The sequence below is a fragment of the Octopus sinensis genome, unplaced genomic scaffold (assembly GCF_006345805.1).
Source record: "Octopus sinensis unplaced genomic scaffold, ASM634580v1 Contig10412, whole genome shotgun sequence".
Taxonomy (NCBI): domain Eukaryota; kingdom Metazoa; phylum Mollusca; class Cephalopoda; order Octopoda; family Octopodidae; genus Octopus; species Octopus sinensis.
Genome location: NW_021832126.1, coordinates 211263 through 228956, shown reverse-complemented (window position 1 = coordinate 228956; position 17694 = coordinate 211263). Strand labels below are relative to the sequence as shown.

The following is a 17694-nucleotide window of genomic DNA, read 5'->3' as shown; positions in this document are numbered from 1 at the left end:
CTACTCGATCCAATCCTCCACAATCTTCACGTTTCTCGCTCTTCTCACCCATTGGAGTATTTCTTTCCCGTCATCCCCCATTCTTACCACTTCGATGAATTCTGCTGAAAATATACTTTTAAAATGTGAATACCCCCAAATTCGCCATTCTCAAATTCGCCAATTCTTAGATTCGCCTTTTTTAAACAAAAATTCTAGTTTCAATTAAAATTCGCCACAATTTTTTAAAATTTTTAAATAAAAAAATATTGAGTGGATGGATCTTATGGAATCGAAAGGTATTTTAAAGTTTTATGATGCATTTCTAAATGATGTCTTAATATTCCGCAAGGCCGAAATTTTTGCTTTAGATCTTTCGGTAATTTTAAGAACTCTGCCGGATTCTTGTTCAAGTTTAAAAAAAACATGAATTTCGTCTGAGAAAATTGCATGAGCAGATGAAAATTGATAAAAAAAATTGACATCGAAGGATTTTTAAATGAATTTCAAAATTTATCCAAGTCCTATACTCCTGATGAAATTTATAAGCTTGATGAAACAGGGATTTTCAAGAAACTAATTCCGTCTAAAAGTATTTGCAAGACTCAGTTTGGAGGATATAAAGATTTTAAGGATCGGGTATCTGTAATGTTGTGTGCAAATATGTCTGGGAATCACAAGCTAAAGCCTGTTTTAATTGAAAAATCAAAGATGCTAAGATGTTTCAAAAATTACGACTATTAATGCTCTGTTTCATATTACAGTTCAAAAAGGGCTTGGATGATGGGCCAAATTTTTAGTAAATAAATGATTAATTTTGAAAATTTTTGACGAATGAAAAAAAGTCAATTTTGCTTTTGATCAATAATTGTCCTACTCATTGTATACATTGTCATCTTGAAAATTTAAAAATTATGTTCTTTCCTAAAAATGCAACAGGAATAATTCAACCAAAGGTGTGCGTCTAATTACTTCAATTCGAAAATTCGAGGAAAAAATCAAAATATAAAGAGACAACAAACGGGACTATAATATTACTTTGATAAAAAAGCATAATTCTTTGTTAAAATAAAATTAATTTTTCCAATTACGTCAATTTTGGCTATTTTCGGATTATCAAACAGTTCTACTCACATTCAAAAATTATTGATTATATTCTGAAATTCGCCATTTCTTAAATTCGCCGTAAAAAATGACGGAACCAAAAATGGCGAATTTGGGAGTATTCACTGTAATTGCAAGCTGCTGTTGGCGCCTACTCCTTTTCTCATTGGTCTGTCTCCCTGTCAATTTCATAAAAATTTGTGCCCGCTTCGAACTCCCGAAAGACATCTGGGTTGTTGACATCGACCAGAACATACTCATCAAGGGGAAACAGTGCGGCCACAAAGTTCTCCTTTCTAGCGAGAAAGATCGCAAGTTGAAAAAACAATTAAAATCTGTATTTAACTTTCATTTGTGTATTTTAGATTCTCAAGACAAATAAGTCTTCAAAATCCAATGAGCTCGCAAATGTACAAGTCCGAATGGCGATGGTATCCATTGCTGTTTATTGAAAGGCTGAGTTTTTTTGATCCATTGTAGGGAATATATACAACCACGTACGAATAATTCGTTTATATTCGAAACCTCTCGTCTTCTTTTAGACAGAGTTTTTCTGGCACAGTTCGATTCCTCGTGTGATTTTTTAAAAAAGTTGACTAAAACACAGGTTTGGCATTTTTGTAAAGTTCCAGGCTATTGAATATACTGTCAGAAGTTGGTGTGCTCCTCGTTCAAGCCCTTTCAAAGAATTATCCGTAGAGATTTAAAAGCAGATGAAGTCGGAGACAAGGTCCAGTGGTGTTTAGACGAGTGGAAAGTCGTCAAGCGTGCAATACTGACCGATGGTGTCTACAAAATTCTTCAAAATCATCTGGCAGTGCTTGGCGTGGAGGAGAGGGTGAAGGCATACATCCAGACACTGGTGCTGAGGAAGACCTTAGAAAGCATGCAAGCCGAGACAAGGCACGGGTTATCGATACCTGTTGAAGAGGTATCCCCTGAATTTAGACTGCGCGTTGACATGAATCTGCTCATCCGTACACTGAACGTGGGTCCTAAGAGGTTGAGGTTGATGAAATAAAACACTACAAATAACGAAAACAGAAACAGAATACAGTAAAACCTCTGGTGCTCGCCATTTTCGGGACCGAAGAAAAAATGGCGAGCAATAGAATTTGGCGAGCAATGGAAATAATCAATAAATTTTTTGACTTTGAAATTTTGAAAACATCTCGGTTTTCGATACTTTCCGATCATAAGTGAGCCTTCCAACTCATATTTGAGCAAAGAAACAAAGAAAATCGAAAGAAATTAAAAAGAAAAAATTAACTAAAAAAATCTTTAATAGTTTTTTTTAATTCAGCCATATCTCTAATAACGGTGTCGATTAGTTCCAACGAATTTATATCAAAATTTTCATTTTGATAAAAGAATGACTTTATTCTTTTCAACATTTTCAAAGCCTTTTCTGAATTCACATGAGATTCGTCATTATGAGTATCGTCATCGTCATATTTTTGTGGGAAAGAATCTCCAGCAATATTAAGGTAATCTTCAATTTCATCTATTTCGGTAAATTCATGATTAATAAAATCATCTTTATCCACCGGGTCCAATATTTTCAAGATATTTACCATTTGATCATAATTATCAATTTCAACAGTTGGTCTTTCGAGTTGATTTTCACATTCGATCCATTTTGAATTTCCGAAACAATTTGTAATTGTTTTGGTCGTTACTTTTTTCCAGGCAAAATATGTAAAAAGAAAACCGTCTTTTAAGGTTAATTTTTTATGAGCTTCCAGTGGATTTTCTCCATTTTCAATTTTTTCTAACATAAACTCAAATTTAAGTTTATTAAAATGTCCTTTGAAGGATCTAATGATTCCTTGATCCATTGGTTGTAGAATTGTTGTAGTCTTCGAAGGTAGATAAGAACTTCAATTGACTCTAAATCAGCGTAAAGTTGATGGGATGGGCATCGATCCACAACTAAAAGAATTTTTCGTTTTTTTAGATGCCTATTCCATGTTAAAAGCCATTCGTTAAAAATTGTACTTTTCATCCATGCATTTGATGAATGACAGTAATCGACAAAATTTTCGACTTTAAAATTTTTAAAGCAGCGAAGTTTCTGGAACTTTCCAATCATAAATAGAATTTTTTGTCTGTTCCAGTCATATTTGAGCATAGCAACAAAGAAAATCTAAAAAATAAATAAAAATTAAACCGTTCTTTAAGGATTTTATGTCCATATCGAACCTTCTGACAAACACTTTTTGAAGGGATAGATTTGTAAAAAATCCCAGTTTCATCAGCGTTATAAATGTTTTCAGCTCTGCTATTTTTTTAAATCACACTACCATCTTCTCCTTCTAGATCAATCATTCCTGTGGGAGATACTCCTTTAACATGATATACGATTGTATCAATGTGTTCATTTAAGCCACTTTTTCGTGTTTTTTATTATTATCAAGATGCACCCTTCTGACAACTCGATCGCCGATTTTAAAAATAGAAATATCATTCTTCCACCTTCTTTTTGCTAACATTTTTTTCAGCATTGTCTGAGTTAGAAATTGCTTTTGTTCTCGTAGTTTCACTTAATGACCAAAACCATGCATGATACTCAGTCACTTCAGACTGTGCTTCTTCATTCCAAGAATCAATTTGTTCGAATATCTCATTCATTTCTACTTCGGTGTAGTGATCATTTATAGATTCATCGGCAGAAGCTTCAAACATCAATTTAAATGGAGCAAGCAATGTCGTTGAATGTTGGAGAGAATTATATGAACTTGTAATTTCTTCAATGATGCATTTGAAATTCAAGTTCATTGAAAGGCACGTTGAAGAAATCATGAATTTCAACGTCTGATTCAGACGCTCGACTTGTCCCTGTACCCATGGACACCTAGGACGCCCTCTGACGTGTTTAATTGAATATTTTGAACATAGATCGACCATCTTTTCATTGACAAATTCTTTGCCATTGTCTGTGTGTAGAATAGTCGGTTTTCCAAAAATTAAAATTATGCTCCTTATTGCACCTGACACCTCCGTAGCCGATTTACTTCTTAGAGGTCGTGTCCAACAATATTTAGAAAATGAATCCAACCCAACCAATAACCAACAAAAATTCTCATTGAGATGAGAATAGTGTCGTAGATCAACCAAATCACAAATATACCTGATTATTAATATTAGATAACTATTATCTTTCTCGCACGGTATAAGCCCTAATAGGGGTTATAGTCGGCCGAGTGTTCATAAGGCGTCTTGCACAGCATTGTGGACAAGACCGGAGAATGGTCATAACTTCGTCTCTGCAAGATCCATATACTAAATTTTTCAATAGAGATAGCAGTCTATCCCGACCCTGATGTCCATTTTTTAAATGAACATTCTCAATATACATGTTTTCTTCTGTTCATCTTCTTCAACAGCAAACACTTGCAACAAAATTCCACTTGTTTTAAAAAAAATAATTGGGACGGGGAGGAGTCTATTAGTCGGAATAATGTCGTATTTGTTAACTATCAGTAGCAGAAATTCTTGGAATATCTTCTCTTTATCAACTAATTTATCACAGAATGTGAATAAATCCATCTCCAATCTGCGCAATCCCATTATAGGCTGCCCAACCATCAGTGATGATATGGGTGCCGGTAAGTACGCGTCAAACGATAACTTCATTAAGTGCTTCCGCTGTTCTGTCTAAGGGATAAATAGAAAAAGAACCTGCAACTTCTTCAAAAAAGCACTTTCTACTTTCCCTGTCTATTCCACCCAATACCCAATGGCCTGGCCAAAATTTTCGCTAACGGTAAATGACTTGCTAAAATTAGTTTAAGGTTCACTTACTGCAAAACCAGCTGTTCGTTCTTATACTTCGAGAAGTATTGAATGGAATACATACCCAAATTGCGTTGTCCACGTTTCTTCTTAACTTAGATAAACGACAGCGTCTCTATTTGTGAGAATATAGGTCTTACTTTACAGCGAACGCATTTCATTGTGTTAGAGATCAACCGTCTCTCTGCGCACCAAATTACACACTCTTCTATATTATCGCCGAAGAGCCTGTTTAGAGACAATAACTAGTTATATTCCTGCATTATTTGCTCATCAGACTTGATTTCAGCCGCATCAACAATCCCATTTAAAATTAAACAATTTATTATTATTAAGCACACCGCAAAATAACGTTAGTAAAGTTATCTCGCTTGTGCCACCCTCTTCTGGATGCGTTTTGTTAATCGCTTCCGAGTCCCTCTGTTCCTCGATAGTTCTCTCAAGTGCTCAAGATTGTCTGCTGATTTCAGTCTTTTTCCAATCAAAGTTAGGTCCTGGTGCAGGAGGGTTGGTAGAGTGATTCGTGGTCTTCCTCGGAAGTTTGTTCCCGGGTGGGGGGCGTAGTGGTGTTCCATTGCGAGATTTGCATGAGTTTTCCTGTCCATTCTTAGGATGTGACCGAATAAGCCCCATCTATTACATCTTATTTCTTCGTCCAACGGGTGTGCATTGTACCTGGAGTAGAGATGTTTGTTTGAAATGCGTTTTGGCCAAAAGATTCCTAGGATGTATTTTAGCTGCATTCTGTGGAAGGAATTCAGATTTTTCATTTCCTGCACTGTGAGTGCCCAAGAGGAGGAGTTGTACAGTAGGACTGGTTTTACGAACATATTGTAAAGTTTGATTTTTAAGGACGCAGAAATTTTTTTGCCTCTCAACCATATGTTGTTTAATCTTTTGAGCGCGAAAGTTGCAAGTGATTTTCTTCGTATCATGTCTTCTGTATCTCCTAAGAGAGTGCCAAATTTCTTTGTATGCCTCCATTTTCCCTTGTGTCGTTCGTCACATCGCCTCACTATAGTGTATTCTGTTTTCTCAGTGTTGATTTTTAGGAATGATTTTTCAAAAGTGTTGGCCAATTTGTCCATAGTACCTTCTAGTTGGGGGGTCTGTTGCCGTAAAATCTATGTCATCTGCAAAGATGACTTCTGTAATATGTCTGGGGATATTATTCCTGACATTTCGTAGGGTTGTCTCCAGATATACGATGAATAAGACCGGGGATAAGGCGTCTCCTTGGGGGGTACATTCCCGCCACAGGAGCGTTCATATCGACATAGCCAATTGATTCTTGGTCGAATATTTGCAGAATTTGATCATCAGCCATCCATCCCAGGTGGACCCCGCCGACATTATTGACGTTGCGTTGCCTTTCACGATAGCAACAGAGATCAACTGGAGAAGCTACCCGGTCTCTCTTGTGTTGTGGCTTTTAATGTGGCTAAGTTTCTTTAGGAAGCGAAGCGATTTCCCACTTATTCAACCAGTTGTCTCGATCACAATCGGATAAAACGTGAATCGGTCTCGCAGCGCTTTGTATTTTCTCTCCTTTGTCCTCATTGTTTTTCCCGCGGCATGCAGTGTGTCCACTGGGCTCCCGGCAATGTTGAACGGGCAGAGAGTGTCGACACAAGTTGCGTGCCATGGGAAAATTATGATTCCATCAGGACGTTTTCCATCTCCTCTGTCAAGGCCAACAGGTTCAAGTACGCCGGGATATCCTGCAGATTCCTTGACAATTCCGTTGATCGCCTTGTGTCTTGTGAATTGTCCTGCATTTCTACAAGAGAGGGCGTGGTGTCCATAGCAGTCTGCAATGATTATGCCCTTTGTACACACAGCCGTTGTAAATACAGGTTGGCGAGCACCAGGGGTTTTACTGTACACATAAATTCAGCGTAACAAGCCAGATATTTCTGTAAATGATAAATCGAGTGAAATAAGCTAAAGGTGAGAAATGCCAGAAAAAAGATTTTTTGACTGCTGATGAGGACAGTATCGTCGCCAAGGTGGGTTCCGACACTATCAACGGGGAGTGCGTTGATCCAAGCTCCACTCGATTCGAATCTCAAGTCATTATACCTTTCCAAGTTCAATATGTGATTTCCAAGTTAATTTTAAAATATTTGAAAAAAAATCATGACTCAATTATATCAAACGAAAAAATTAAAATGTTACGTCCTTGTAATTTAATAAAGAAGGCAATAGTCCTTGGATTCTGGCTATTAACTTAGCACAAATATTTGGAGTTACTTCGTCCATAGATTGTTTAATTAAATCCTCCAATCTCTGTTTCCGAAATTCTGTTTTTGACAAGTCAAGATGCAGGCGAACGCACTCACCTGACACTTTTATTCCGTACTTATCTTGGATCTCTGCAGCCAATTGTTTGCAAGTAATTTTCGGATTTGACTCGACCATTTCTTGCATATAATCTCGTACGGTATTTGAAATTTTTGAATATCGAAAACCACCTCTTAAATCATCCTTAAAGCCTTCTTTTATCCACCTGTATGCAGTTGTTCTTTTTATTCCGAGAGAACATTCAACTTGATTCCAATCCCCATCATTTTCGTAAACGGTCAACAAATTTTTTCTTTTTTCAGCTAATTCTTTCTTTTTATTAACGTACATTTTGTAATTTAAGGCAATTTTAAATTAATAAATGAATTCAATAACGAAAAAGGCGATAAAAGTGTTTTAAAACAACTATCGTATACATTCGTTCGAGGAAAGGACTCACATAAACAGCCGACTCCCGGAGAAACAAAAAATCATAAAATGTATTCACCTCAAAACAATCAGACAGAAATGGGATTTCCAAAATTAGACATATTCAGGATTGCTTTTACGGAATTATGGCCCTCAGCACACATATTTTTATGAAATTATGTTATTTTAGGTTAAATAACTCCTAAGGGCGAATCCAGGCCAAAACATCTTCAATTTGTTAAGTATTGGAGAATGACACACAATAAATTCCATCTCGTTGTGTATATATATGTTTTAGAAAGCCATTGCAGTAAAAATAATTGCCGAAATGACGCAGCATCACCTTAGCCGGAAAATAAAAAAGATAAGCAGATTATATCCATCAATAGTGTCTTTATATAAAAACCAAATAAGAAAATTCACTAATCACTTTTAATAATGTTTATTAGCATTTATAAATGCCTTCAAATCAACTTCCTTGGTATAAGAAAGGACTTGAAAAACCAATAAACATACTAATAATGAATAATGAGAAATAAACAATAAATAGACAAATAAAATAAAAATGTGTTCATAATAATGAATGAAAATATGTAAAAATTCAATTTATATTAATACAAAATTCCATAAAGGACCACAACAAAAACAAATAACAGCACAGCGTATCAACACGTTGAAAATAATTGATTGTTTATATGTCAATTAAATTTTATAATTCTTATGAATTATAAAGTATAATAAATAACAAAAAATATAACAGCTCGACGATATCGATTGTCTTTTCTGGAACACAATTGAACGCATGTGAAATTTGACGACCAAGGGTGAGACCAAGCGACCCTACCCATTAACCTGGGTGGACTGAGAATCCCTTCACCGAAAGATCTAGCTTGCCCGCATATCTATCCTCTTTTGACTCAGCCGACTGCTGATCAGAATGATTCTCCAATTCCAAAAAGAATCATCTGAAATCACAGACATGGAGCATCCGAGGAGGATGATGCCAGGACAGAAAGACAGGATTATCTGCGAGGATAAATATGAGAGGCTTCAGAACTACTCAAACCAACACAGACGTGCCTGTCTATAGCTTTTTAAGTTCAATATGGGAATTTCCAAATTCAATATGGGATTTCCAAGTTCAAAGTGGGATTTTCCAAATTCAATATGGGATTTCCAAGTTAATTTTAAAATATTTGAAAAAAAATCATGACTCATTTATATCAAACGAAAAAATTAAAATGTTACGTCCTTGTAATTTAATAAAGAAGGCAATAGTCCTTGGATTCTGGCTATTAACTTAGCACAAATCTTATGTTTTTTATGGTAAGCGAATCAAGATGCAGGCGAACGCACTTACCTGACACCTTTATTCCGTACTTATCTGCTGCTCTCAGGACGAAAGAGAGAATCCCATCTGTTACGTCCTCTTCAAGTAGATTGGGTAATTGTCTTGGGCAAGGCGAAATCCGAGGTCGTTTGGGACACTTGGGTGGCACTCAACAGGTGATTAGGACTGTTCAGACGGCTCAATTATACGGTGTTGATCTGCAAGGCTTCTCGCAGCAGCACGGATTCCACCTTCCGAAAGTTTTCGACGGATTGCATTTCTTAATCTCCGAGTGTCAGAGATAGTTGATTTCTTAAATATAATTTCAATTGAATTAAAAAAATTTGTGTTGCTTAGATATTATAGGCACTTTCGCGATGCCATGGATCATGACAAAGCTTGTGCAGCACAGGAAACAATACGAGTAATTAGTTTATTCCATTTCCCGCGATCTTGGGCGACGTCCCGTAGTGCATCGAGATCGTCCCCCTCCTTCAATTCTTTACCTGCCCTCTTTAGGTCTCTATCTAGCGTACCCGGGAGAGTATTTCTTGGTCGCCCACGGAAACGATGGTCCCCTATTTATAAAAAATAATTTTAAGCGCGAAAATAATGCCATACGAAATCGTTTGGTGTGTTTCCAAAAGTATTAATTCAAAGACAGCTCGTTGAAGGTTATCAAATAAGAAAAGGAGACAATCAAGCCTTTATCCTCACGAAAACTCGTCGAAGGGACAGGAGATAGAAATGACTGACTTTGTGAGCATATTCACTAGGGATGAACGAAGAGTAACTTGTTAGTATTTCACAAACTCTAGGCCAGAGGTTTCCAAGCTTTTTTTACGCGCCTCCCTTAGAGAAAAAGTACAATCTTGCGCCTCCCTTATATTCCATAATATAATACAATTATATTTTATCAAAAACAATTTTTTAAAACAAAAAGTTAATGAGATAATTTTTTTTCCATCTTGGCGCAAAGTTTTTCAAATCTTGGTGTCATCGCAGAGAGTGCTACTCTTAGCTCATTAGTCACTACTAAACGAGTTCGATATTTAGATTTAATTGCAGCTAGTGCAGAAAATCCAGTTTCGCATAAATATGAAGTAGCAAATGGCAACAAAACTTTCATTGCTTTATTCGACAAAATTTCATATTCCGTACTTACATTCAACCAAAAATAAATTAGCGGTTCTCTCTCAAATTTTTGTTTCAATAATGTATCACATGACAATTCTATCAATTTTTCTTTTTCAAAAGTTTTCAATGAAAATTCATTATTTTCATCAATAAATAGATTCTGTATTCATTCGAACGTTTTACAGTCGAGATCTTTAAAATAATGAGCAAAATGTTTCAACAAACAATCCAAATGTTCAGCAAATATGTCTTTGTTTGCTTTAATGTTCACTATGGCGCAGAAGGTATTTAAAAGTGGAAACATGTCATAGATATTTTTTTGTATATTTGATTTCCATAATACCAATTTTTTCATAAATGCTTTTATTTTGTCCTTTTGAGAGAATAAATGTAGTTGTGGTCCCTGCATTGATTTATTCAATATACTCAATTTCCCAAAAATGTCAACTAAATAGGCAAATTTGACAATAAAGTCATCATCCCTGAACAACTTTGCATCTTCAATATCATTTTCATCAAGAAAATCTGCAACTTGATCTTTGAGTTCAAACACCCTTCTAATCAAGTTTTTTTAACGATTTCGTTTGGTTATCAAACTCTTCTAATTTTCTTTTAAAAAATTCTTCAGACTTATGGACATGTTCAGAATGCATCGTTTCAAAATGTCTTCTTAATTTGCATGGCCTCATACTATCTGCTGCAAGTGTTTTGAGGCAAAGCAAACAGAGGGGTTTTTCCATAGAATCAACAAAGATACGTGTGAATCCTAACAATAAGTAAGATGGAAAGTATTTTCTTGTCTTTGGAGTGGTATTGATTATATTCCAATCATTTTGATTTTTTGAACCATCGTCAAAATCTTTATTATTCGTGAATTTTCTTTTGCAACCACTCAAGAATTTATCATGTGTTAAAATTATTTAATTGTCTAATAAATTAAATAAATTTTTGAAAAAATATAATTTTTAAATTAATAACTCTTATTATCGGAAATAGTCACGTTTTTTACATAGATATAATTTTCTAAAAAATGTTTCTGAAATACTTTTCGCGCCTCCCTTGACACGAGTCAACGCCTCCCTAGGGAGGCGCGCCTCCCCATTTGGAAACCTCTGCTCTAGGCCATGGGAATGGAATGAGTTGAGTCTTTACTGTTTTATTCATTTAAAAGTTCAATAAAAATACACAATTTTCTTAAGTCAATTAGTATAATCACTGAATTAAACATTTTTATGTAAAGGAGGACTTTTATGAAATTTACTATTATCAAATTCAATTCCTGTACGCTAATATTTTTAGGATATTTTATGTAAAATGAATATCAGGATCATAAAATAATCGTTTTAATTAATATTCCTAATCATTCCCTCAAAACTGATCAAGTTAAAAATCTGACCCAGAGAATAGAACCATCATTCAGGAAATTTACATATGGTTTCCTAAGGTTTGTCCAACCTTTTGTATAAATATTATAAATAATCGAAAAATTATCACAATAGTTCAAATCAATGGCCTTTTGAAAAACCGTTCTTATCAGTAAGGTCTCAATATGAATTAAAATCTGTTTCATAAATCTAATACTAATCACAGACAATCGAAAACGGGTCAACCAATTATAAAAATAGACCAATAAGCAGGTCATACAGCTGAAATCACTACTCGAATAAAAGACTACAAAAAGAGTACAAAACAACGACTGTCTCGAAACCGAACAATTAACGACACTTTAAAACATCTGATTTAATAAAACAATTTTCAGTAAACAAAACTTTCATAAAACACTTATTGTTGTCGAAATGCACAAAAATAGATAGCTACACTGACTCGAATGACTTTCAGAATAGTTCGAGTGAGTGGTCGCTGTTAGTGATATGCGGTTTGATTGTATCAAGCTCCTCTTCAATGATCTTTAAGCCCTCAACTGGGATCATAAAGAGAGAGTCTTTTTTGTAGTTTTCGGAGGACAAGACACCTGCATACGAAGAGTACAAAAAACGAATTGTATCAATCTAATTGTTAAAAACCCACAAAAACCTGTTCTCATTATAGGCCTCATTTTCAGTGTTAGTCAAAATTCTATTAATTTCATTAATTCGTTTTTTCGTCAAACGATTTATCTACAATATTATCAACATCAAACCTCTTGGAGAAAAATGTTAATAAAATTTTTCAAAACATTTTCATCAACTCCAAACTTCAAGGCAAGCAAATTGTTTTCACTCAACTCAGAAATCCTTCCCAAAACGTGCATCTCGGCATCAACCAATTTGAGCAGATGACTGTTGGAAGGAGTTTGGACGGGAAGCAGGGAGTCCAAAGAACTTGAAAAATCCGTCAGTGAATCTGAGAGAAGACTCAAAATAGCTGCCGAAATATTGTCAGAATTGAAATAGTTGGAGAAGACTGATTTGGTATTTCAATTTTGAGTTCAAGTTTTTCGTCCCTGCACGAGGAATGGTTTTCAGGAACATAGAATGTACTGTCGAAGAAGATGTCAGTATTTCTTGGAGGGCCTTGTGCAGGTCTTCTGAGCCATTCTTCCACTCTGAGTACGTTTCGGTAGCCCATCTCAGTTAAACAAACAAATCTGCCAATTTGCCAAAAGAGAAATGTGATTTTTTGTGCAATTTTTCAATTTGAGGCTCAGTTATCGACAAACATATTTTGATGTCACTTTCAATATTCAGTCTTGCACGAACTTTTTCTTTCAACAGTTGTAACTTCAAAACAAAACAAAGGCACCAATAGTTAATATTAAACGCTCAAAACGTCTAGAGCAATGACCAACAAATCTCTGGATCTCGTTGGGAGGATCGTCAACTGATTGCCAAAAGACGACGAGAGCTCCGGGAGAAGCAATGGCTATTTCAAAGAATCTCCATTGCCATCCTGAGGGGTAACGTCTTCTCGATCATTAGCGGTTTGTTTTCAATTTGAGGCGCAGTTATCGACAAACATATTTTGATGTCATCCTCAATATGCAGTCTTGCACGAATTTTTTCTTTTTAGAGTTGTAACTTCCTAACAAAGGGACTAATAATTAATATTAAACAGTTCACAAACTTAATTTTATTTACAAAATAAACTATAGTTTCACGTCTTCTCTAAAGCTATTTGTTGAGTGAATTTATACGAAAAAAACATCTTTCAAGTAGGCAAGCTTTGATAGTCATGGACTATCCATCAATTTCAAAATAAATTCCGATGATTTCGAATTGTTTTCGCGATTAAATATTCAGATAGTTCATTCCTCAAAAAACTCTGGCAAGAATGTTTTCCCGAGATAACCACCTCACTTCAGTGTGGAATAGCAAAGTCTTTCCATCCCTTTTAAAATCTTCGCAAATTAGATCGTAAATGCAATATATACGACATTATCAAGAACATATCTTAAATCTGAACGTAATGTTTATGCAGTTAGTGCATATCGATGTAGCATACAATGCAAATGTTTCGTTTTCGCATTAGCCAGTCTAATTTGACCTCTAAAGTAAAAATGAAAGCTAAGCATTGCTGGTGCTCCATCGGTTGTGCAAAAATAGTTTCAAAATAATTCAACATTCACAAAAAGTAGAAATTGCTTGAAAAATATCTTCTCCTTTATTGGTCGAATCAAGCGAATAGGAAAATGAAAATTTTGTAAAATCTCCATTATAGACATAACGAACAAATATTATTACTTGAGCACAGTTCGCTACATCAGTGGATTTGTCAACTTGTATCGAGAAATTTTCATGACATGAAGTTTTAACTTGTTCTACAACCTTATTTATTTATTATTTACTGTTACAATGAATAATATAATATCAATAACCTGCTCCTTAATATTTTCTGACATGTCAGAAATTCGTTAATGAACCGTGTCATTCGATAGTGGTATATTAAAATCATATTTTTAGTATGAATGGAATAAGGGTACGCATCATGTCTTTACTACAAGGAAGAATCACTAAAATATACACGATTTTATTATAATTGAGTAACAAAGATATTAATTTATCTAATAATGGCCATACCGTTAAACAGAGGCCAGACGGTCTTAGAGGTGATCCTGGAGATGCATCTCTGTTTCTTTCCATACCCAGAGATCATGTTTCGAAAATGTGAACAGAAAATGAACGTGCTGAGAATTTTATCCGGATTATAGAACAACGGTTCTCGCTCAATATTTAAGAACATTTATCGCCAATATTTTGAAACGTCCATATTCTACGCCTCATGGAGATCGCTGCAATCTGGACCAATAGGAGAAGAATCGAGGAGGCCCAACTAAGGGCGTACAGATTAACTGAACGTTGATCTTACGATAAAAAAACTTTCAAGATCGGCTTTTCTGGAGGATTTGATTATGCTGGGAATTGTTTTTAATGTCGCAGCAAAACCGATCAGCCGCCCGGTATAAACAAACTCATCCTGTTGATGTATCAGTGAACAATCTACAAAACTGTACATCTTAATTATTGTCACGCTAAATCGATTTACGCCGCTTGCCGTAATACTAAAAGTTAACGGTAAAAGACCAAGAAGGTTAAATACAAGTAATTAAGTATCCAACCTTAATGAACCATGCCTAGTGTTCTTTGGACAGAAAAACAAGCGTGACGATTTGTCTAAGCTAGCCTTAAATAATTCAAAGAGCAAGATGTACGTTCTAACAAATTTAAAGAATGAATTATCGATTTTAAATCATAAACCTTTCGACTTGCTCTTGTATCCTAGGAGCATGAGGCCTTCCACGTACATGTTTTATACCATATTTAGTACATAGAATAAAATACTTGAATTTTCAATTGAGTCTAAATTTGAACAAATCTCTGAATTTTCAAAATGATTTTTAATATTTTCTAAAACATAATTTGATAATTATAACCTACATCAACGGTGTTTATTTCGCTTATCCCTCGACATCTTTCGAAAGGACTCTGATTTGAAAATGAGTGTACAGCCTTGTTATAACTGTACACTGCTTTTTCGAGAATTTCCAGCCACTTGTTTCATCTGTGTCTATCATTTTGGAAAGTTTTCGGGTGATGGTTTGATTAAAACGTTCTACAATCCCCCGTGTACGGGGATTGTTTGGTCTTCCATGTATCTGAACTACATTGAACTCTTCGCATAGATCACTCAGAGACACATTCTTGAATTCTGAACCATTATCTGATTGCAAAATTTTGCAAGGTACATATATGTAGAAAAGTTGTTGCATACTTCTTTTGAAGATTTATGAAAAAGTGGTCTGACAAATGCAAATCTGAATAAATTGTTGAGAGACCTACTACCAACCTACTATGAACATCGATGACTGTTAAAATCCATTTGTAATTATTATTTACCACTGAAAACTTTTTTAGATCTACAAGATCTAGCTGAAACCTTTCATTCGGAGAAGAAGCAAAAATATGATGATTCATATCACCAACCTACATTAAAAAATTAAAAAGAATTAAAAATTTCTGATTATTTCATTTTTAACAATGAAGTATCTTTGTCGACACTCATATTCAATATTATTTATTCCTCCGTGTAAATATTCTTGTAGAGATTTAGCTCCATGCTCCATTTCAGTTTCATTGTCCAAAGTAATGACAAGCTTTAGATCGTCAGATTTGAGATACAATCTGCACATTAATCGTAAATCTGGAGTACCTTTCATTGATTATTGTAAAATTCTCGATCTTTTTTTATGAGTCTGTATTTTGCTTGCCTAGAAAAATCTTGCGGGAATTTATTTTCCAGAGCATCTTTTAAAATTCAATACTCCTAAGAATCTTTGACATAACCTCTATAAAAAGCCATTACAGAAACAAATCTAGCACGCTAAAAATTTTCCAATAAGTTTAGGTTTACCAACGTTTAAAAAATAACTTTTTTAAATTATTTAAGTACATGAACAAAAACTAATTTAAATCAATACAAGGCATAGTTAAACTTTATAATTGGCCGATAAAAATAATATTTGTGATAATCAAAGGATTTAATTTTGACCGGTCAAAAAATGTAACCGGTTGCCCATGCGTAACGCGTTGCCCATGTCACATATTATCATTTACAAATCGAACAAATACAATAACATGAGATTCTGAAGAAAAATCTGTTGATTCGTCCACCTGAATAGAAAAATTGCTATGAATTAGTTTTCCGTTAACAAATTCTTCAATATTCTCAGATATGTCTTGTAGACGGCGACTGATAGTATTGTTCGATAATGGAATATTATCAATCTTTTTGGTTGCTTCCTTCCCAAGAATTTTACTAACAATAATTTTGCAGGCGGGTAATATCAATTTTTCTCCAATAGTGTGATTCTTACGGTTTTTGAATATGAGCTCGGCAACGAGGTAACTAGCTTCTAAAGCTTTTTGAGAAACGTGAAGTGTTTTAACGAATGTGGCACTTTGAGTTTTCTGGGATTTTAACATGTTCTTGAAATATGATGATTTCTTATCTCTTAAAGAAAAGTGCATAGTGGCTAAATGCCTTTTCATCTTAGACGGCACCATCCCATCATTTGAAAGAATTTTACTGCATATTCCATGTAAAGAACGTCAAGACATGTTCTAGTAGGAAAATATTCGATACGGAATTTTCTCATCAAATAAAGTCATGATTACTCTCATTCCTTTCTAGGCGTCATGGGGCACGAGAATCATGTCCTCTTACTCACGTTACAAATACTTGCCTAACGGAATTCCCTAAGGCTCGGTTCTTTCACCTGTCTTATTTAACTTACATCTGTCCAGTATCCAGACGAACAATAATACTCTACTTCTCTCCTACGCTGATGACATAATTATTGCCTCTCGCCACCAAAACATTAACACCGCTTCCTGATCTCTGCAGGAACACATAAACACTCTATCGTCTTGGCCAAAGTGCAATCTTCTTCAACCTTCCCCATCCAAATCATCTGTTATCTATTCACTACTGACTGTCAACAGTTCAACTTAAAGCCTAAACTATTGCTAGACAACATTCCAGTTCCAGTTGAAAAATCCCCCAAAATCTTGAGTCTGAAATTTAATTGCTGTTTATCTTTCTCGAAACATGTTTCATACATCTGTGAAAAATCCCAGAAAAAACTCAATGTGCTTCGGGCTATTACGGGGACATCATTTGGGCAGGATAAGGAGAGTCTAATAACTGTATACAAGCAGTTTATCAGGACAACTATGAACTACGCTGTCCCTGTTTGGGGCTCCTGCTTATCTAATGCAAACCTTGAAAAACTTCACTTCAGAGAACTCAAAATTCAGCATTACGAATTATTACGGGCTGTCTAAAAACGACATATACTGACCACTTACATTGGTAATCGAAAATCCTTCCTATCAGAGACCATTTTGAAATGCTCGGGCTACAATTTTTTGAAAAATACCGAACGCCAAATCACCCCGCCTACTTTCTCTGGCACTCCTCTAATAACAGGAAAATAATTCCGACCCTCGCGGACAAAATCCGCATGCTTAAACCATTTCCTCCAGACAATAACCAGAAGAGAATTCACGACTTGGTAGCTACGAAGGCAATCAGATGTCTTGGAATAAACAAGCTTCTGGGACGCTTTCCGCCACCAATAAACAACAACGAATCCTCCCTTTCGAGAGAAGCCCCGATGAACTTGGCCCGTCTCCGTTGTG

General features: G+C 35.1%; 2 protein-coding genes across 2 annotated transcripts; both read right to left on the bottom strand.

Moving 5' to 3' along the window:
* Positions 1-5240: 5240 nt before the first annotated feature.
* LOC115228422 lies at positions 5241-5966 on the bottom strand. Its single transcript, XM_029799003.1, has one exon. It carries the CDS (start codon positions 5964-5966, stop codon positions 5241-5243), a length of 726 nt encoding a protein of 241 aa, XP_029654863.1.
* Positions 5967-11892: 5926 nt separating this feature from the next.
* On the bottom strand, positions 11893-16521 carry LOC115228421 (zinc finger BED domain-containing protein 5-like). Its single transcript, XM_029799002.1, has 4 exons — positions 16108-16521; positions 15391-15477; positions 12717-12777; positions 11893-12029 (listed from the first exon to the last, which is right to left on the bottom strand). Exons 1-4 carry the CDS (start codon positions 16519-16521, stop codon positions 11893-11895), a joined length of 699 nt encoding a protein of 232 aa, XP_029654862.1.
* Between the last annotated feature and the right edge of the window lie 1173 nt (positions 16522-17694).